General features: G+C 44.2%; 1 protein-coding gene across 1 annotated transcript; it reads left to right on the top strand.

Moving 5' to 3' along the window:
- The first annotated feature begins 4,338 nt into the window (after window positions 1–4,338).
- Window positions 4,339–15,247, top strand: LOC139552703 (interleukin-10-like). The gene is made up of 5 exons (XM_071364702.1): window positions 4,339–4,909; window positions 8,000–8,059; window positions 8,611–8,775; window positions 10,658–10,720; window positions 13,260–15,247. The coding sequence occupies exons 1-5, from the start codon at window positions 4,739–4,741 to the stop codon at window positions 13,353–13,355; spliced, it is 555 nt and encodes a 184-aa protein (XP_071220803.1). The 5' UTR covers window positions 4,339–4,738; the 3' UTR covers window positions 13,356–15,247.
- Window positions 15,248–22,141: the final 6,894 nt, after the last annotated feature.

A 22,141-nucleotide genomic window follows, 5' to 3' on the forward strand; every position in this document is an offset into this window, starting at 1 on the left:
AGAGAATCAGTATCTCCAGAACCAGTAGACTCCAACACCAGACGGTGTCAGGTCCAGAGAATCAGTATCTCCAGCACCAGTAGACTCCAGCACCAGACGGTGTCAGGACCAGAGGATCAGTATCTCCAGCACCAGTAGACTCCAACACCAGACGGTGTCAGGTCCAGAGAATCAGTATATCCAGCACCAGTAGACTCTAGCACCAGACGGTGTCAGGTCCAGAGCATCAGTATCTCCAGCACCAGTAGACTCCAACACCAGACGGTGTCAGGACCAGAGGATCAGTATCTCCAGCACCAGACGGTGTCCCACACAAGTGGCTCAGGTAGTGCAGCTCATCCAGGATGGCACATCAATGCGAGCTGTGGCAAGAAGGTTTGCTGAAGGTTTGCTGTGTCTGTCGCGTAGTGTCCAGAGCATGGAGGCGCTACCAGGAGACAGGCCAGTACATCAGGAGACGTGGAGGAGGCCGTAGGAGGGCAACAACCCAGCAGCAGGACCGCTACCTCCGCCTTTGTGCAAGGAGGAGCAGGAGGAGCACTGCCAGAACCCTGCAAAATGACCTCCAGCAGGCCACAAATGTGCATGTGTCTGCTCAAACGGTCAGAAACAGACTCCATGAGGGTGGTATGAGGGCCCGACGTCCACAGGTGGGGGTTGTGCTTACAGCCCAACACCGTGCAGGACGTTTGGCATTTGCCAGAGAACACCAAGATTGGCAAATTCGCCACTGGCGCCCTGTGCTCTTCACAGATGAAAGCAGGTTCACACTGAGCACATGTGACAGACGTGACAGAGTCTGGAGACGCCGTGGAGAACGTTCTGCTGCCTGCAACATCCTCCAGCATGACCGGTTTGGCGGTGGGTCAGTCATGGTGTGGGGTGGCATTTCTTTGGGGGGCCGCACATTTCTTTGGGGGGCCTCCATGTGCTCGCCAGAGGTAGCCTGACTGCCATTAGGTACCGAGATGAGATCCTCAGACCCCTTGTGAGACCATATGCTGGTGCGGTTGGCCCTGGGTTCCTCCTAATGCAGACAATGCTAGACCTCATGTGGCTGGAGTGTGTCAGCAGTTCCTGCAAGAGGAAGGCATTGATGCTATGGACTGGCCCGCCCGTTCCCCAGACCTGAATCCAATTGAGCACATCTGGGACATCATGTCTCGCTCCATCCACCAACGCCACGTTGCACCACAGACTGTCCAGTAGTTGGCGGATGCTTTATTCCAGGTCTGGGAGGAGATCCCTCAGGAGACCATCCGCCACCTCATCAGGAGCATGCCCAGGCATTGTAGGGAGGTCATACAGGCACGTGGAGGCCACACACACTACTGAGCCTCATTTTGACTTGTTTTAAGGACATTACATCAAAGTTGGATCAGCCTGTAGTGTGGTTTTCCACTTTCATTTTGAGTGTGACTCCAAATCCAGACCTCCATGGGTTGATAAATTAAATTTCCATTGATAATTTTTGTGTGATTTTGTTGTCAGCACATTCAACTATGTAAAGAAAAAAGTATTTAATAAGAATATTTCATTCATTCAGATCTAGGATGTGTTATTTTAGTGTTCCCTTTATTTTTTTGAGCAGTGTATATATAAATATATATATACATTTATATTAATATACAACTGTGTAGGTGCTCTGTATATATATACATATACTACTATGTAAGTAGAGATGAGAAGAGAAGAGGTGGAGAGAAGAGACGTAGAGAACCACAGAGCAGACAAACTGAAGTCACAGCATGAGAGGAGTGTCAGCTGTGAAAGACACCCTTTCTTTCTCATCTCTTTCCTCTTTCTCTCATATCTCTCTCTCTTTTTTATCTCTCTCTTTTTTCAGTGACATCAAGTGTATTTAAGATGAGTAGGGTGGTCTTTAAAACTTAAAAATAAACTTATTTTTAATCACAAAATATATATATTTTTTAAAAGAGAAGCTCCTAAATGTGATTTACTAGCACACTCACTCTCTCTCTCTCTCTCTCTCTCTCTCTCTCTCTCTCTCTCTCACACTCACTCTCACAAGCTCCAGCGAGTAACCAGATAACCACCAAGCTCATCATTTACCGTCATACATACTCATATCCCCCCCGTTCACCTGAAACCAGTCACAAATCAACTGGGGGTAAACGCAAATGTGGACAAGTGAGTCATGTTTGTCAACGTCTCCCCCTAAAACCCAATCTTGGGACAGGTGTCATTTAATTCCCCCTTTTTCAATTAAAGCAGTGTTTCCCAAGCTCTGTCCTGGGGACCCCAAGGGGTGCAGGTTTTCATTATTGCCCCTAGCACTACACAGCTGATTCAAATGATCAACACATCATCAAACTTTGAATATTTTAATCAGCGGTGCAGTGCTTGGACAAAAACAAAACATGCACCTGAAATTAGTGTAGGTTGTATCATGTATTTTCTGTGGAATATATGTTATAATTCACCCAGTGTCCTAATCCAATTTTACAGAAGGTAATCTAATCCAACTTTACAGCAGGTAATCTAATCCAACTTTACAGAAGGTAATCTAATCCAATTTTACATAAAGTAATCTAATCCAACTTTACAGAAGGTAATCTAATCCAACTTTACAGAAGGTAATCTAATCCAACTTTACAGCAGGTAATCTAATCCAACTTTACAGAAGGTAATCTAATCCAACTTTACATAAAGTAATCTAATCCAACTTTACAGAAGGTAATCTAATCCAACTTTACAGAAGGTAATCTAATCCAACTTTACAGAAGGTAATCTAATCCAACTTTACAGAAGGTATTCTAATCCAACTTTACAGAAGGTAATCTAATCCAACTTTACAGAAGGTAATCTAATCCAATTTTACAGAAGGTAATCTAATCCAACTTTACAGAAGGTAATCTAATCCAACTTTACAGAAGGTAATCTATTCCAACTTTACAGAAGGTAATCTAATCCAATTTTACAGAAGGTAATCTAATCCAATTTTACAGCAGATAATCTAATCCAATTTTACAGAATGTAATCTGATCCAATTTTACAACAGGTAATCTAATCCAATTTTACAACAGGTAATCTAATCCAATTTTACAGCCGGTAATCTAATCCGACTTTACAGCAGGTAATCTAATCCGACTTTACAGCAGGTAATCTGATCCAATATTACAGCAGGTCATCTAATCCAATTTTACAGCAGGTCATCTAATCCAATTTTACAGCAGGTCATCTAATCCAATTTTACAGCAGGTCATCTAATCCAATTTTACAGCAGGTAATCTAATCCAACTTTACAGCAGGTAATCTAATCCGACTTTACAGCAGGTAATCTAATCCGACTTTACAGCATGTAATCTAAGCATACCAGTATTTGTAAACAAATATCACTGTTGGGGTACTGGAGGACTGGAGTTGGGACCCACTGTTGGGGGTACTGGAGGACTGGAGTTAGGAACCACTGTTGGGGGTACTGGAGGACTGGAGTTGGGAACCACTGTTGGGGTACTGGAGGACTGGAGTTGGGAAACACTGTTGGGGTGCTGGAGGACTGTAGTTGGGAAACACTGTTGGGGGTACTGGAGGACTGGAGTTGGGAAACACTGTTGGGGTGCTGGAGGACTGTAGTTGGGAAACACTGTTGGGGGTACTGGAGGACTGGAGTTGGGAACCACTGTTGGGGTACTGGAGGACTGGAGTTGGGAAACACTGTTGGGGTACTGGAGGACTGGAGTTGGGAACACTGTTGGGGTACTGGAGGACTGGAGTTGGGAACCACTGTCGGGGTACTGGAGGACTGTAGTTGGGAAACACTGTTGGGGGTACTGGAGGACTGGAGTTAGGAAACACTGTCATATGGGGTCAAAAAAACTGTTTGAATGAATTGATGCACAATTAATGAACATGACCAGTAAGTACATAATTGAGAGAAACACTGGACTAGCAGAATTATATCATGATAGGGTGAAACTGGGATAAATCGACAAAGCAAATTAAACATATAAATAGATATTTCACATGAATCACGCATTTAAAAAAAAATCTATTTAAATGTCTATACCAGGAATGTCTCTCTATTTCTGTCTATGGTCTCGATGATGTAGAGAATTGGAATGAGGAGGAAGTAAATTACACAGTCATAACTTTCCCCATCGCAACAGATATGTAAATGACTGAATATGTTGCATCATGAACGTCAAGTTTGCTGAGTTAACCCTAGTTCTGTCAGGAACTCCCTCCCCTTCCCCCCAATCACCAGATCACAACACAAAGGAAATAGGTGAGGATAGAGTTTCTCAGGGTATAAATGATGAAGGGTTGAGGCCAGACAGTACACATGCTCTCCTGTCTGCTGCTGAACAGGACATCTACAGGACAAGGAGAACCAGTAGACTCCAACACCAGACGGTGTCAGGTCCAGAGAATCAGTATCTCCAGCACCAGTAGACTCCAGCACCAGACGGTGTCAGGTCCAGAGAATCAGTATCTCCAGCACCAGTAGACTCCAACACCAGACGGTGTCAGGACCAGAGGATCAGTATCTCCAGCACCAGTAGACTCCAACACCAGACGGTGTCAGGACCAGAGGATCAGTATCTCCAGCACCAGACGGTGTCAGGTCCAGAGAATCAGTATCTCCAGCACCAGTAGACTCCAACACCAGACGGTGTCAGGACCAGAGGATCAGTATCTCCAGCACCAGTAGACTCCAACACCAGACGGTGTCAGGACCAGAGGATCAGTATCTCCAGCACCGGTAGACTCCAGGATGTCTCCCTCCTCTCTTCTCCTGTCCCTGCTGCTGGCTGCAGCGCTGCAGTGTGAGCATGCCCAGTGCAGACGTGTGCCGTGCTCCGACCGCTGCTGTTCCTTCATAGAGGGCTTCCCCGTCAGACTGAAGGAGCTCCGCACCGCCTTCTCCACCATCAGAGACTACTACGTAAGTACTCTCTCTAAATATATATATATACATTTATATGAATTTACTACTATGTAAGTACTCTAATATATACATTTATATTAATATACTACCATGTAGGTACTCTCTCTCTCTCTATATATATATATATATACACACATTTATATAAATTAGTAGTATGTAAGTACTCTATATATACATTTATATTAATATACTACTATGTAAGTACTCTAATATATATACATTTATATACTACTATCTAAGTACTATATATACAGTGGGGAGAACAAGTATTTGATACACTGCCGATTTTGCAGGTTTTCCTACTTATAAAGCATGTAGAGGTCTGTAATTTTTATCATAGGTACACTTCAACTGTGAGAGACGGAATCTAAAACAAAAATTCAGAAAATCACATTGTATGATTTTTAAGTAATTAATTTGCATTTTATTGCATGACATAAGTATTTGATCACCTACCAACCAGTAAGAATTCCGGCTCTCACAGACCTGTTCGTTTTTCTTTAAGAAGCCCTCCTGTTCTCCACTCATTACCTGTATTAACTGTACCTGTTTGAACTCGTTACCTGTATAAAAAGACACCTGTCCACACACTCAATCAAACAGACTCCAACCTCTCCACAATGGCCAAGACCAGAGAGCTGTGTAAGGACATCAGGGATAGAATTGTAGACCTGCACAAGGCTGGGATGGGCTACAGGACAATAGGCAAGCAGCTTGGTGAGAAGGCAACAACTGTTGGCGCAATTATTAGAAAATGGAAGAAGTTCAAGATGACGGTCAATCACTCTCGGTCTGGGGCTCCATGCAAGATCTCACTTCGTGGGACATCAATGATCATGAGGAAGGTGAGGGATCAGCCCAGAACTACACGGCAGGACCTGGTCAATGACCTGAAGAGAGCTGGGATCACAGTCTCAAAGAAAACCATTAGTAACACACTACGCCGTCATGGATTAAAATCCTGCAGCGCACGCAAAGTCCCCCTGCTCAAGCCAGCGCATGTCCAGGCCCGTCTGAAGTTTGCCAATGACCATCTGGATGATCCAGAGGAGGAATGGGAGAAGGTCACGTGGTCTGATGAGACAAAAATAGAGCTTTTTGGTCTAAACTCCATTCGCCGTGTTTGGAGGAAGAAGAAGGATGAGTACAACCCCAAGAACACCATCCCAACCGTGAAGCATGGCGGTGGAAACATCATTCTTTGGGGATGCTTTTCTGCAAAGGGGACAGGACGACTGCACCGTATTGAGGGGAGGATGGATGGGGCCATGTATCGCGAGATCTTGGCCAACAACCTCCTTCCTTCAGTAAGAGCATTGAAGATGGGTCGTGGCTGGGTCTTCTAGCATGACAACGACCCGAAACACACAGCCAGGGCAACTAAGGAGTGGCTCCGTAAGAAGCATCTCAAGGTCCTGGAGTGGCCTAGCCAGTCTCCAGACCTGAACCCAATAGAAAATCTTTGGAGGGAGCTGAAAGTCTGTATTGCCCAGCGACAGCCCCGAAACCTGAAGGATCTGGAGAAGGTCTGTATGGAGGAGTGGGCCAAAATCCCTGCCTCAGTGTGTGCAAACCTGGTCAAGAACTACAGGAAACGTATGATCTCTGTAATTGCAAACAAAGGTTTCTGTACCAAATATTTAGTTCTGCTTTTCTGATGTATCAAATACTTATGTCATGCAATAAAATGCAAATTAATTACTTAAAAATCATACAATGTGATTTTCTGGATTTTTGTTTTAGATTCCGTCTCTCACAGTTGAAGTGTACCTATGGTAAAAATTACAGACCTCGACATGCTTTGTAAGTAGGAAAACCTGCAAAATCGGCAGTGTATCAAATACTTGTTCTCCCCACTGTATATATTTAAATTAATATACTACTATGTAAGTACTCTACACAGTGCTTTAGGAAAGTATTCAGACCCCTTGACTTTCTACACATTTGTTATGTTACGGCCTTATTCTAAAATATATATATATATATACATCATATATGTATATATAGTCCAGGCTCTGGCTGGGCCACTCAAGGACATTCAAAGACTTGTCCCGAAGCCACTCCTGCATTGTTTTGGCTGTGTGCTTAGAGTCGTTGTCCTTTTGGAAGGTGAACCTTCGCCCCAGTCTGAGGTCCTGAGCACTTTGGAACGGTTTTCATCAAGGATCTCTCTGTGCTTTGCTCCGTTCATCCTTACCTCGATTTAGCCCGACTCGTCTCCCAGTCCCTGCTGCTGAAAAACATCCTCATAGCATGATGCTGCCAACACCATGCTTCACTGTAAGGATGGTGCAAGGTTTCCTCCAGATGTGACGCTTGGCATTCAGGCCAAAGAGGTCAATCTTGGTTTCATCAGACCAGAGAATCTTGTTTCTCATGGTCAGAGTCCTTTAGGTGACTTTTGGCAAATATCAAGCGGGCCGTCATGTGCCTTTTACTGAGGAGTGACTTCCGTCTGGCCACTCTACCATAAAGGCCTGATTGGTGGAGTGCTGCAGAGATGGTTGTCCTTCTGGAAGGTTCTCCCATCTCCACAGAGGAACTCTGGAGCTCTGTCAGAGTGACCATTGGGTTCTTGGTCACCTCCCTGACCATTGCCCTTCTCCCCTGAGTGCTCTAGGAAGAGTCTTGGTGGTTCCAAACCTGTTTTTGCTTTGTCATTATGGGGTATTATGATGTTATTATGGGGTATTATGATGTTATTATGGGGTATTATGATGTTATTATGGGGTATTATGATGTTATTATGGGGTATTGTGATGTCATTATGGCGTATTATGATGTTGTTATGGGGTATTGTGATGTCATTATGGGGTATTGTGATGTCATTATGGGGTATTATGTGTAGATTGATGAGGGAAAAAAACGATTTAATCAATTTTAGAACAAGTCAAGGGGGCAATACTTTCCGAAGGCTCTGTACATAGCCCTTACCAAGCATATCATTGTACCAATTACACCCACTGCTTGATCTAACCTTTATATACAACCCTTTAGTAAGCACCTTATTGTACCGTTTACACCCACTGCATGGTTGGATATGATACAAAACAGACTTCACTAAACTGGGCTGTTTGTTGTCTGCAGGAGGCTAATGATGAGCTGGAGACACCTCTTCTAGACAAGGAGATTCTAGACCACATCAAGGTGAGTTCATACTGTCTCCTCTGATAGACGAGGGAATTCTACACCACATCAAGGTGAGTTCATACTGTCTCCTCTTCTAGATGAGGGGATTCTAGACCACATCAAGGTGAGTTCATACTGTCTCCTCTTCTAGACGAGGGGATTCTAGACCACATCAAGGTGAGTTCATACTGTCTCCTCTTCTAGACGAGGGGATTCTACACCACATCAAGGTGAGTTCATACTGTCTCCTCTTCTAGACGAGGGGATTCTAGACCACGTCAAGGTGAGTTCATACTGTCTCCTCTTCTAGATGAGGGGATTCTAGACCACATCAAGGTGAGTTCATACTGTCTCCTCTGATACATAAGTGTGTTGAAGATTAACAACATTTATTTTAAAAATAAACCATTGTCCCCCGAGAGTTGCTGGATAATTTCCTAATTTTAGGGTTAGTTATCTTTAGTTAGGGTTAAAATTAGTTAGGTTTTAACTCATCTTCAGTGTGTTTGCTCCTCTCTCCAGAAATACATAGCAAAGTTGTGATGTTGATGACCTTGTTTCCTCATCAGAGCCCGTTGGGGTGTCATACTATGGACAGCATCCTGAAGTTCTACCTCGACACGGTGTTGCCCACCGCCATGAACAACAACAACAACGGAACACACAACTTTAAATCTCCCATCGACTCCATCGGAAACATCTTCCATGAGCTGAAGAAGAAGATCGTCCAATGTGTATGTAGCCTGGTCTGATATCCTGTTAAAGTAGTCTGTCCTATGTAGCCTGGTCTGATATCCTGTTAAAGTAGTCTGCTCCTATGTAGCCTGGTCTGATATCCTGTTAAAGTAGTCTGGTCCTATGTAGCCTGGTCTGATATCCTGTTAAAGTAGTCTGGTCCGATACAGTCTGGTCCTATATAGTCTTGTCCTATATAGTCTGGTCCTATATAGTCTGGTCCTATATAGTCTGGTCCTATATAGTCTGGTCTTATATAGTCCTATATAGTCTGGTCCTATATAGTCTGGTCTTATATAGTCCTATATAGTCTGGTCCTATATAGTCTGGTCCTATATAGTCTGGTCCTATATAGTCTGGTCTTATATAGTCCTATATAGTCTGGTCCTATATAGTCTGGTCCTATATAGTCTGGTCCTATATGGTCTGGTCCTATATAGTCTGGTCCTATATAGTCCTATATAGTCTGGTCCTATATAGTCTGGTCCTATATGGTCTGGTCCTATATAGTCCTATATAGTCTGGTCCTATATAGTCTGGTCCTATATAGTCCTATATAGTCTGGTACTATATAGTTTGGTCTTATATAGTCCTATATAGTCTGGTCCTATATGGTCTGGTCCTATATAGTCCTATATAGTCTGGTCCTATATAGTCCAATATAGTCCTATATAGTCTTGTCCTATATAGTCTGGTCCTATATAGTCTGGTCCTATACAGTCTGGTCCTATACAGTCTGGTCCTATATAGTCCTATATAGTCTGGTCCTATACAGTCTGATCCTATATAGTCCTATATAGTCTGGTCCTATATAGTCTGGTCCTATATAGTCTGGTCCTATATAGTCTGGTCCTATATTGTCTGGTCCTATATTGGCTAGTCCTATATAGTCTGGTTCTATATAGTCTGGTCCTATACAGTCTGGTCCTATATGGTCTGGTCCTATATAGTCTGGTCCTATATAGTCCTATATAGTCTGGTCCTATATAGTCCTATACAGTCTGGTCCTATATAGTCTGGTCCTATATAGTCTGGTCCTATATAGTCCTATACAGTCTGGTCCTATACAGTCTGGCCCTATATAGTCCTGTACAGTCTGGTCCTATATAGTCTGGTCCTATATAGTCCTATACAGTCTGGTCCTATATAGTCCGGTCCTATATAGTCCTATACAGTCTGGCCCTATATAGTCCTGTACAGTCTGGTCCTATATAGTCTGGTCCTATATAGTCCTATACAGTCTGGCCCTATATAGTCCTGTACAGTCTGGTCCTATACAGTCTGGCCCTATATAGTCCTATATAGTCTGGTCCTATATAGTCTGGTCCTATATAGTCTGGTCCTATATAAACTGGTCCTATATAGTCTGGTCCTATATAAGCTGGTCCTATATATTTCCATGGATGTGTGTCATATCGTTAATGCTATGTCAGGTTCTATTACATAGTAGTATATGTATCCCTCCGCCGGAAACCTCAGAGTTAGGGACCAGCTGGCGGTCTAACCCCAAACACACAACACTTCCTAACTTACACAGCATCGAATAACCTGGAAACACAGACAAATAACCAGTCTGTGTTTCCAGTGTACTACTGTAGCAGCCTGGAGCCTCCCAACAATATTGCAAATCTGATCTCTTCCTCCCCCCTCTCTCTCTCTCTCTCTCTCTCTCTCTCTCTCTCTCTCTCTCTCTCTCTCTCTCTCTCTCTCTCTCTCTCTCTCTCTCTCTCTCTCTCTCTCTCTCTCTCTCTCTCTCTCTCTCTCTCTCTCTCTCTCTCTCTCTCTCTCTCTCTCTCTCTCTCTCTCTCTCTCTCTCTCTCTCTCTCTCTCTCTCTCTCTCTCTCTCTCTCTCTCTCTCTCTCTCTCTCTCTCTCTCCACAGAGGAACTACTTCTCCTGTAAGAAACCGTTTGACATTAACAACTTAATCTCCTCATATAAAAAGGTCAGTCCCCTGCAGGCTCTGAGTGTGTGTGTGTGTACATGCATTTATGTGTGTGTACGTATCTGTGTGTGTACATAAAATATTAATTAGAGTAGTTTGCGACGTCTTGTGGTTTTGTAATAAATATACTCTCTGATTCAACAAAAGAGGCAGACATGTTCTTAATTTACAATAGTTTTGCTTATCAGAGGACCAGATTTATCTGTTACTTTTTTGGCATCATAAAGTTGAATCTTTACATTTCTCAGCTCGTCATCAATCCATGGGGCACCGTTTGACCTCACAGTGTATTTTCTTAAAGGGGCGTGCTTATCAGCTCTACTCATAAATCATTTCATAAACAAACTTAGTGACATTTCAGGATCATCCTTAGTATACACTTCTAATCCATTGCACATTCTTAATCTCATCCACAAGTGAGTCCTGATTGAACCCTCTGTAGGACCTGCGGTAGATTACGTTAGGGCCAGCCTTTGGTATTGTAGTTTTCCTAGTGAGTGAGTCCTGATTGAACCCTCTGTAGGACCTGTGGTAGATTACGTTAGGGCCAGCCTTTGGTATTGTAGTTTTCCTAGTGAGTGAGTCCTGATTGAACCCTCTGTAGGACCTGCAGTAGATTACGTTAGGGCCAGCCTTTGGTATTGTAGTTTTCCTAGTGAGTGAGTCCTGATTGAACCCTCTGTAGGACCTGCGGTAGATTACCTTAGGGTCAGCCTTTGGTATTGTAGTTTTCCTAGTGAGTGAGTCCTGATTGAACCCTCTGTAGGACCTGCGGTAGATTATTTTAGGGCCAGCCTTTGGTATTGTAGTTAACCTAGTGAGTTCAACCAAGTTGTGATCACTGTAACCTCGTGCCACTCTACGCATGTAGAGCAAGTGCACATAATACTGTTATTGAGATGGGTAAGGGAATCGCTGTCACAGTAAAATGTTCAGAATATGTAACATCTAGCACTCTGAATCAGATGATACAATCCCTGGTCCTATCACACTTAGAGTACTGTCCGGTTAAATGGTCAATCCCTGGTCCTATCACACTTAGAGTACTGTCCGGTTAAATGGTCAATCCCTGGTCCTATCACACTTAGAGTACTGTCCGGTTAAATGGTCAATCCCTGGTCCTATCACACTTAGAGTACTGTCCAGTTAAATGGTCAATCCCTGGTCCTATCACACTTAGAGTACTGTCCGGTTAAATGGTCAATCCCTGGTCCTATCACACTTAGAGTACTGTCCGGTTAAATGGTCAATCCCTGGTCCTATCACACTTAGAGTACTGTCCGGTTAAATGGTCAATCCCTGGTCCTATCACACTTAGAGTACTGTCCAGTTATATGGTCAATCCCTGGTCCTATCACACTTAGAGTCCTGTCCAGTTATATGGTCAATCCCTGGTCCTATCACACTTAGAGTACTGTCCAGTTATATGGTCAATCCCTGGTCCTATCACACTTAGAGTACTGTCCAGTTATATGGTCATCTGCAGCAAAGGAAGATATAAAAAAGCTCCAAATGGCTCTAAACAGGGTTGGTAGATTATCTCTTCATTGATCTAAACAGGGCAGCCAGATTATCTCTTCATTGATCTAAACAGGGCAGCCAGATTATCTCTTCATTGCTCTAAACAGGGCAGCCAGATTATCTCTTCATTGCTCTAAACAGGGCAGCCAGATTATCTCTTCATTGATCTAACCATATGAATATTATCCAAATGCATCAGAATCTCTCATGGCTTCACGTTGAAATCAAATTACTATCCAGTCTTCTGATTTTATTTAGGAATGTTGTATATATATATATATAAAATATATATAAAAACAGTATTTTTCAGGCTAGTGCATACTAGCAAGACGCATAACCACCAAACCAGACAGGCAAAATCAGGGCAGCTAAGACAACCCAAGTCAAGGACCAATCACCTTAAATACACAGTTTTATATAGAGCCATAGCTGATTGGAACTCTTTACCAACCCATATTTCTCAGGCAAAAAGTAAATCCACCTTCAAGAAAAAAATAAAAGAACATCTAATGTGATAGACCATGTGACTGGACAGGAAGTAGAAAGAACATCTAATGAGATAGACCATATGACTGGACAGGAAATAAAAAGTATCAACTGAATGTTAAATGTGTTTCCTGTCAGGTATTTTAATTGTCTGTATTGTTGAAAGTTTGTGAAGTCTTGATGTGTGGTTGTTTGTAATGTTTTGTTATTTGGTGTTGGACCCCAGGAAGATTAGCTAGCGTTACGGCGTTAGCTAATGGGGATCCTAATTGTGTGTGTGTGTGTGTGTGTGTGTCAGGGTTAGAATTAGGTTTAGGGTTGGTTAGGAGCTAGGGTTAGTTTTAGGATTAGAAAGTAGGATTAGGTTTAGTGTTAAGGTTACGTTTTTGGTTTAAATTTAGGATTAGGGTTAGGGTAAGAGTATGGCTTAGGGTTAGGGGTTAGGGAAAATAGGATTTTGAATGGGACTGAATTCTGTGTCCCCATAAGGTGTGGTTCCTCTAACCTGAGTGTGTCTTTCCTGTGTGTCTAGATGCAGGATAAGGGCCTTAATAAGGCAATGGGAGAGCTGGACCTGCTCTTCAACTACATCGAGGAGTACCTGGTCTCTCAGAGACCCAAACACTGACCCCTGACCCCTAACCATTGCCTCAGCCAACCAGGACACACTGACCCTGAGCATGGACCAACAAGAATGACCCAGAGTGCTCTGGGTAACCTCAAACCTCTAATAACCTCCAACCCCAAACCTCTAAACTGCATGTTCAGTCCAGGAAGGAATCTGTGTTAGTGTCTTTGCGGAAGTGAGACTAAAGGAACCTTTTTGTCTAACATTCAATAGAAGTCCTCGCGTTAATTCTTTAATCCTACTCTTTAGTCGTTCTCGAAGAACTCAAGCACATCTCCTTCCATCTCCTAAAGTCCTGAAGACCTTCTGAGGACCTAATAATTATAATATATACCATTTTAACAGATGGTTTTATCCTAATTCGTGTTCAGTAGGTACTGCCTTTTTACATTTTAGTATGGATGGGCCCAGTGGGAAGTCAACCCGTGTTCATGACCTTATAAGCGCCATGCTTTACCAACTAAGCCACACAGGAACTTCTCACTAAAGTCCTGAACCACATTTAGCTTCAGATTCATCATCACCATCATGTTTATTCATCAGTCATATTGACTAGAACATTCTGCTGTAAAGTATCATTTGTATTGCATACATTTTCATGATTGACACTTTCTGGAAGTCCTTCTTCAGATATCGAGTACGTTGAACTAAAATATAAACGCAACATGCAACAATTTCAAAGATTTGACTGAGTTACAGTTCATATGGAAATCAGTCAATTTAAATAAATTCATTTGGCCCTAATCTATGGATTTCACATGACTGGGAATACAGATATGCATCTGTTGGTCACAGATACCTTAAAAAAAGGTAGGGGCATGGATCAGAAAACCAGTCAGTATCTGGTGTGACCACCATTTGCCTCAAGCACATCTCCTTCGCATAGAGTTGATCAGGCTGTTGATTGTGGCCTGTGGAATGTTGTTCCCCACTCTCTTCAATGGCGAAGTTGCTGGGTATTGGCGGGAACTGGAACACGCCGTCCGTACACGTAGAATCAGAGCATCCCAAAACATCCTGAGTGAGAATGCAGGCCATGGATGAACTGGGCCGTTTCCAGGACAGTGTACAGATCCTTGAGACATGGGGCCGTGTATTATCCTGCTGAACCGTGAGGTGATGGTGGCGGATTAATAGCATGACTATGGGCGTCAGGATCTCGTCACGGTATAAAATTGCCATTGATCAAAATGAAAAAAAAACTGCACATCTTAGAGTGGCCTTTTATTGTCCCCAGCACAAGGTGCACCTGTGTAATGATCATGCTGTTTAATCAGATTCTTGATATGCCACACCTGTCAGGTGGATGGATTATCTTGGCCAAGTAGAAATGCTCACTAACAGGAATGTAAACAACATTTGAGAGAAATAAGCTTTCTGTGCGTATGGAACATTTCTGGGATCTTTTATTTCAGCTCATGAAACATGGGATCAAGACTTTACATGTTGCATTTATATTTTTGTTTAGTATAGTTTGGATATTAGCATAATTCATGATGTGATGTTATTCTAACCACGATGTGGTAAGGAATCATATACTGATCTAAAATAATGACTATTACGAGTGACCATGTTTACAACATATTGCGGCATTTAAAAATATATCCTATTTTTATTACCAATGTCAGTACTGATCTGAATTAAATCTGTCTTTGAAATAAAGTGGAATTTTGCACCATAATGTATTAATTGGATAATGTTGAAAGTGTAATTTGTTTTGTAAAATAATCAATAACTGTCATCTCTTCATGGTCTATGTTTTTTTACTAATAATTAGCTCCCATGACAGTATAAATAGTTGAGCCTAAATGTTTGTGAGGTAGAATGTTTTTTTTTTTAAACAACTTTTAAGTGTTTTAGCTGCCAATGTTTTGGTATTTATTTATGATTTTAACTGCAGTTTTAAAATAAATCTACTACTTTGAAACCATTTTTACCTCAGTGCTTTTGTTTACCTTTAAAATGTAAAGCCTTTTAAGTGGTGAGTCAGAGCCGGCTCTTCCACACGTTATTTAGAACGCTGCAGCGATGGGGAATATTCAGAGGTGGACACTTTCCATGGGAATTAACGGGAATATATGGGAATTAACGGGAATATATGGGAATTAACGGGAATATATGGGAATTAACGGGAATATATGCAAACTAATATTAATACCATTTAAAGGTAGATATTTTTAGCATTGGATATATTTACCATATCATATGGAGACAGAAACATAAACCATTTTACCTTATCATAAGTAGACATAATTGCAAATGATTCAATCCTTCCAATAGAAAAAAATAACAATTTAGTTACGAATTGAACTTTAATTAAATGAGTTGACTCTTCACATGGGATGATTTCACTGAACAACAAAAGAAAGGGAATATTGAATGATCCCCAATGATCCATTGCATCTCCCAAAAACAGGGGAAAGAGCCTCAGATCCACAAAGTCCCTTCCACCAGGTGGCTGATGAGATATGTTGGCACGACTGCCATATTACATCTCCATCCCAAAGCTCTTGCTTGGAAGTGTACTTCGCCAGACTGCCAAGAACCTTGCCATCATCCAGGCCAAGGTGGCGAGACACGGTAGTGATGACACCATAGGCCTTGTTGATCTCTGCACCAGACAGGATGCTCTTGCCAGCATACTTGGGGTCCAACATGTATGCTGCGGCGTGTATGGGCTTCAGGCAGAAGTCTTCATGCTTTTTGATGTATTCCAGAACTGCAGTTTCCTCTGCTTGGAGCAACAGTGAAGTGGGCAGGGCAGTACGGATTTCTTCTCTTACATCTGCAAGCAGAGTCTGAACATCAGACAGGATGGCATTGTCTCCCTCAATCCGTGCAATGGCTACTGCTATAGGTTTCAGGAGTTTCAGGCTGCTTACCACTCTCTCCCAAAATACATCATCCAGGAGGATCCTCTTGATGGGGCTGTCCATATCGGCAGACTGTGTTATGGGCATTTCTTGGAGAGACTCCTTCCCCTCCAGGAGACTGTCAAACATGATGACAACACCACCCTGTGTTGCTGGGCAGCTTCAATGTGGTGCTCTTATTCTTCTCACTGTGCTTGGTGAGGTAGATTGCTGCTATAACTTGATGACCCTTCACCCACCTAACCATTTCCTTGGCTCTCTTGTAGAGTCTATCCATTGTTTTCAGTGCCATGATGTCCTTGAGGAGCAGATTCAATGCATGAGCAGTACAGCCAATGGGTGTGATGTGAGGGTAGGACTCCTCCACTTTAGACCAAGCAGCTTCATGTTCACAGCATTGTCTGTCACCAGTGCAAATACCTTCTGTGGTCCAAGGTCATTGATGACTGCCTTCAGCTCATCTGCAATGTAGAGACCGGTGTGTCTGTTGTCCCTTGTGTCTGTGCTCTTGTAGAATACTGGTTGAGGGGTGGAGATGATGTAGTTAATTATTCCTAGCCCACGAACATTCGACCACCATTCAGAAATTATTGCAATAGTCTGCTTTCTCTATGATTTGCTTGACCTTCACTTGAATTCTGTTGAACTCTTTATCCAGCAAATGAGTAGATAAAGCATGTCTGGTTGGAGGGGTGTATGCTGGGCGAAGAACATTCAGAAATCTCTTCCAATACACATTTCCTGTGAGCATCAGAGGTGAACCAGTTGCACACACAGCTCGAGGAAGACATTCATCAGCATTTCTCGGACTACGTTCCTCCATTGAGTCAAAAACCCTTCTGATTCCAGGAGGACCATGAGCTGTTGCTATCAATAAGGTGTCTCCTTCTGATTCCAGGAGGACCGTGAGCTGTTGCTATCGATAAGGTGTCTCATTCTGATTCCAGGAGGACCGTGAGCTGTTGCTATCGATAAGGTGTCTCCTTCTGATTCCAGGAGGACCGTGAGCTGTTGCTATCGATAAGGTGTCTCCTTCTGATTCCAGGAGGACCGTGAGCTGTTGCTATCAATAAGGTGTCTCCTTCTGATTCCAGGGGGACCGTGAGCTGTTGCTATCGATAAGGTGTCTCATTCTGATTCCAGGAGGACCGTGAGCTGTTGCTATCGATAAGGTGTCTCCTTCTGATTCCAGGAGGACCGTGAGCTGTTGCTATCGATAAGGTGTCTCCTTCTGATTCCAGGAGGACCGTGAGCTGTTGCTATCGATAAGGTGTCTCCTTCTGATTCCAGGGGGACCATGAGCTGTTGCTATCGATAAGGTGTCTCCTTCTGATTCCAGGGGGACCATGAGCTGTTGCTATCGATAAGGTGTCTCCTTCTGATTCCAGGGGGACCATGAGCTGTTGCTATCGATAAGGTGTCTGATTCATCATTTTCACCTCGAATAGAAGTAGAGGGACTTTTCTCAGAGGTTGCTTGTTGTGCGAGCTGAGGGAACTTTATGCACATGGCCATCTTTGTTGCATTCTTCACATATGATTTGGCACAGTATTTGCAAATGTACACATCTTTTCCTTCTACATTAGCAGCAGTGAAATGTCTCCACTCATCAGATAGTGCACGTGGCATTTTCCTGTAAATATTAGATTTTTTTTTGTAAAAAAACAACCAATACAATTCCATGTACAGATAAATAGTTTATCAGTTAGATTAAACAACTCCTTTGTACGATAAATGTTTTAAAATGAAACATGTAAAAAAAAACAGGTGACTTAACACTCCTCAGTTAGCAGATTCAAGCAAGCTAAAACCCACATGGTAGCATGTGTTAACCCTATCAGACTGAGGGAGGGTTGACACCATGTGTTAACCCTATCAGACGGAGGGAGGGTTGACACCATGTGTTAACCCTATCAGACGGAGGGAGGGTTCACACCATGTGTTAACCCTATCAGACGGAGGGAGGGTTGACACCATGTGTTAACCCTATCAGACGGAGGGAGGGTTGACACCATGTGTTAACCCTATCAGACGGAGGGAGGGTTGACACCATGTGTTAACCCTATCAGACGGAGGGAGGGTTGACACCATGTGTTAACCCTATCAGACGGAGGCAGGGTTGACACCATGTGTTAACCCTATCAGACGGAGGGAGGGTTGACACCATGTGTTAACCCTATCAGACGGAGGGAGGGTTGACACCATGTGTTAACCCTATCAGACGGAGGGAGGGTTGACACCATGTGTTAACCCTATCAGACGGAGGGAGGGTTGACACCATGTGTTAACCCTATCAGACGGAGGGAGGGTTGACACAATGTGCTAACCCTATTAGACGGAGGGAGGGTGGGCACCATGTGTTAACCCTATCAGACGGAGGGAGGGTTGACACCATGTGTTAACCCTATCAGACGGAGGGAGCGATGACACCATGTGCTAACCCTATCAGACGGAGGGAAGGTTGACACCATGTGTTAACCCTATCAGACGGAGGGAAGGTTGACACCATGTGTTAACACTATCAGACGGAGGGAGGGTTGACACCATGTGTTAACCCTATCAGACGGAGGGAGGATTGACACCATGTGTTAACCCTAATCCTATCAAACGGAGGGAGGGTTGACACAATGTGCTAACCCTATCAGACGGAGGGAAGGTTGAAACCATGTGCTAACCCTATCAGACGGAGGGAGGGTTGACACCATGTGCTAACCCTATCAGACGGAGGGAAGGTTGACACCATGTGCTAACCCTATCAGACGGAGGGAAGGTTGACACCATGTGCTAACCCTATCAGATGGAAGGAAGGTTGACACCATGTGCTAACCCTATCAGACGGAGGGAGGGTTGACACCATGTGCTAACCCTATCAGACGGAGGGAAGGTTGACACCATGTGCTAACCCTATCAGACGGAGGGAAGGTTGACACCATGTGCTAACCCTATCAGACGGAGGGAAGGTTGACACCATGTGCTAACCCTATCAGACGGAGGGAGGGTTGACACCATGTGTTAACCCTATCAGACGGAGGGAAGGTTGACAACATGTGTTAACCCTATCAGACGGAGGGAGGGTTGACACCATGTGCTAACCCTATCAGACGGAGGGAGGGTTGACACCATGTGTTAACCCTATCAGACGGAGGGAGGGTTGACACCATGTGTTAACCCTATCAGACGGAGGGAGGGTTGACACAATGTGCTAACCCTATCAGACGGAGGGAGGGTTGGCACCATGTGTTAACCCTATCAGACGGAGGGAGGGTTGTCACCATGTGTTAACCCTATCAGACGGAGGGAAGGTTGACACCATGTGTTAACCCTATCAGACGGAGGGAAGGTTGACACCATGTGTTAACCCTATCAGACGGAGGGAGGGTTGACACCATGTGTTAACCCTATCAGACGGAGGGAGGGTTGACACCATGTGTTAACCCTAATCTTATCAAACGGAGGGAGGGTTGACACAATGTGCTAACCCTATCAGACGGAGGGAAGGTTGACACCATGTGCTAACCCTATCAGACGGAGGGAGGGTTGACACCATGTGCTAACCCTATCAGACGGAGGGAGGGTTGACACCATGTGCTAACCCTATCAGACGGAGGGAAGGTTGACACCATGTGCTAACCCTATCAGACGGAGGGAAGGTTGACACCATGTGCTAACCCTATCAGACGGAGGGAGGGTTGACACCATGTGTTAACCCTATCAGACGGAGGGAGGGTTGACACCATGTGCTAACCCTATCAAACGGAGGGAGGGTTGACACCATGTGTTAACCCTATCAGACGGAGGGAGGGTTGACACCATGTGCTAACCCTATCAGACGGAGGGAGGGTTGGCACCATGTTCTAATCCTATCAGACGGAGGGAGGGTTGACACCATGTGCTAATCCTATCAGACGGAGGGAGGGTTGACACCATGTGCTAACCCTATCAGACGGAGGGAGGGTTGACACCATGTGTTAACCCTATCAGACGGAGGGAGGGTTGACACCATGTGTTAACCCTATCAGACGGAGGGAAGGTTGACACCATGTGCTAATCCTATCAGACGGAGGGAGGGTTGACACCATGTGTTAACCCTATCAGACGGAGGGAGGGTTGACACCATGTGTTTACCCTATCAGACGGAGGGAGGGTTGACACCATGTGTTAACCATAATCTTATCAAACGGAGGGAGGGTTGACAAAATGTGCTAACCCTATCAGACGGAGGGAAGGTTGACACCATGTGCTAACCCTATCAGACGGAGGGAGGGTTGACACCATGTGCTAACCCTATCAGACGGAGGGAGGGTTGACACCATGTGCTAACCCTATCAGACGGAGGGAAGGTTGACACCATGTGCTAACCCTATCAGACGGAGGGAAGGTTGACACCATGTGCTAACCCTATCAGACGGAGGGAAGGTTGACACCATGTGCTAACCCTATCAGACGGAGGGAGGGTTGACACCATGTGCTAACCCTATCAGACGGAGGGAAGGTTGACACCATGTGTTAACCCTATCAGACGGAGGGAGGATGACACCATGTGTTAACCCTATCAGACGGAGGGAGGGTTGACACCATGTGTTAACCCTATCAGACGGAGGGAGGGTTGACACCATTTGTTAACCCTATCAGACGGAGGGAGGGTTGACACCATGTGTTAACCCTATCAGACGGAGGGAGGGTTGACACCATGTGTTAACCCTATCAGACGGAGGGAAGGTTGACACCATGTGCTAATCCTATCAGACGGAGGGAGGGTTGACACCATGTGTTAACCCTATCAGACGGAGGGAGGGTTGACACCATGTGTTAACCCTATCAGACGGAGGGAGGGTTGACACCATTTGTTAACCCTATCAGACGGAGGGAAGGTTGACACCATGTGTTAACCCTATCAGACGGAGGGAAGGTTGACACCATGTGCTAACCCTATCAGACGGAGGGAGGGTTGACACCATGTGCTAACCCTATCAGACGGAGGGAGGGTTGACACCATGTGCTAACCCTATCAGACGGAGGGAAGGTTGACACCATGTGCTAACCCTATCAGACGGAGGGAAGGTTGACACCATGTGCTAACCCTATCAGACGGAGGGAAGGTTGACACCATGTGCTAACCCTATCAGACGGAGGGAGGGTTGGCACCATGTGTTAACCCTATCAGACGGAGGGAAGGTTGACACCATGTGCTAATCCTAACAATAACAGCAGAACCGAATCTACTCGTTTCTATGCTCTAACTCAGGGGTGAGTCCTCTGGGGCCTGATTGATGTCACACTTTTTCTCTATCCGAGCAAACACAGCTGACTCATCAAATGGCATTCTAACCTGAAGAGCATGATTACATGATTATTGGAGTCAGGTGTGTTAGCTGGGGCTGGGGAAAAACTATGACACCAATCAGGCCCCCGAGGACTGGAATTGCCTTCCCCTGCTCTACCCTCAAACGTGACCCACATAGAGGACTTACCAGCAGCAGAAAACCTGCCCCAGAGCACTTACCAGCAGGCAGCGGCGTTTACTGTAATGACAACCATACTGGTCTCACCTTTAACGCTCACTGCAAAAAAATCGGGAACAAACCACTAAAAACATGCAAAGTTCAGTTTTGTTTTTTAAAATATACACTCTTAGAAAACAGGGTTCCAAAAAGGTTATTTGGCTCAGCTGAAGAACCCTTTTAGGTTCTAGATAGGAAATGAGAAAACGAAACCTGGTCCACATATTTTTTCTGAAGAATGCGCTTCTATCTGTGGTTTCCATCTGAGGCCGATGCATTTCTGCAGAGAGACACTTGTGTGTGTGTGTATATGTGTGTATATACGGGTGTGTGTGTACGGGTGTGTGTGTGTATATACGGGTGTGTGTGTGTGTGTGTATATTCTTGTACTGCACCAACAGGAGTCAGAGAT

The sequence above is a fragment of the Salvelinus alpinus genome, chromosome 2 (assembly GCF_045679555.1).
Source record: "Salvelinus alpinus chromosome 2, SLU_Salpinus.1, whole genome shotgun sequence".
Classification (NCBI taxonomy): Eukaryota; Metazoa; Chordata; class Actinopteri; order Salmoniformes; family Salmonidae; genus Salvelinus; species Salvelinus alpinus.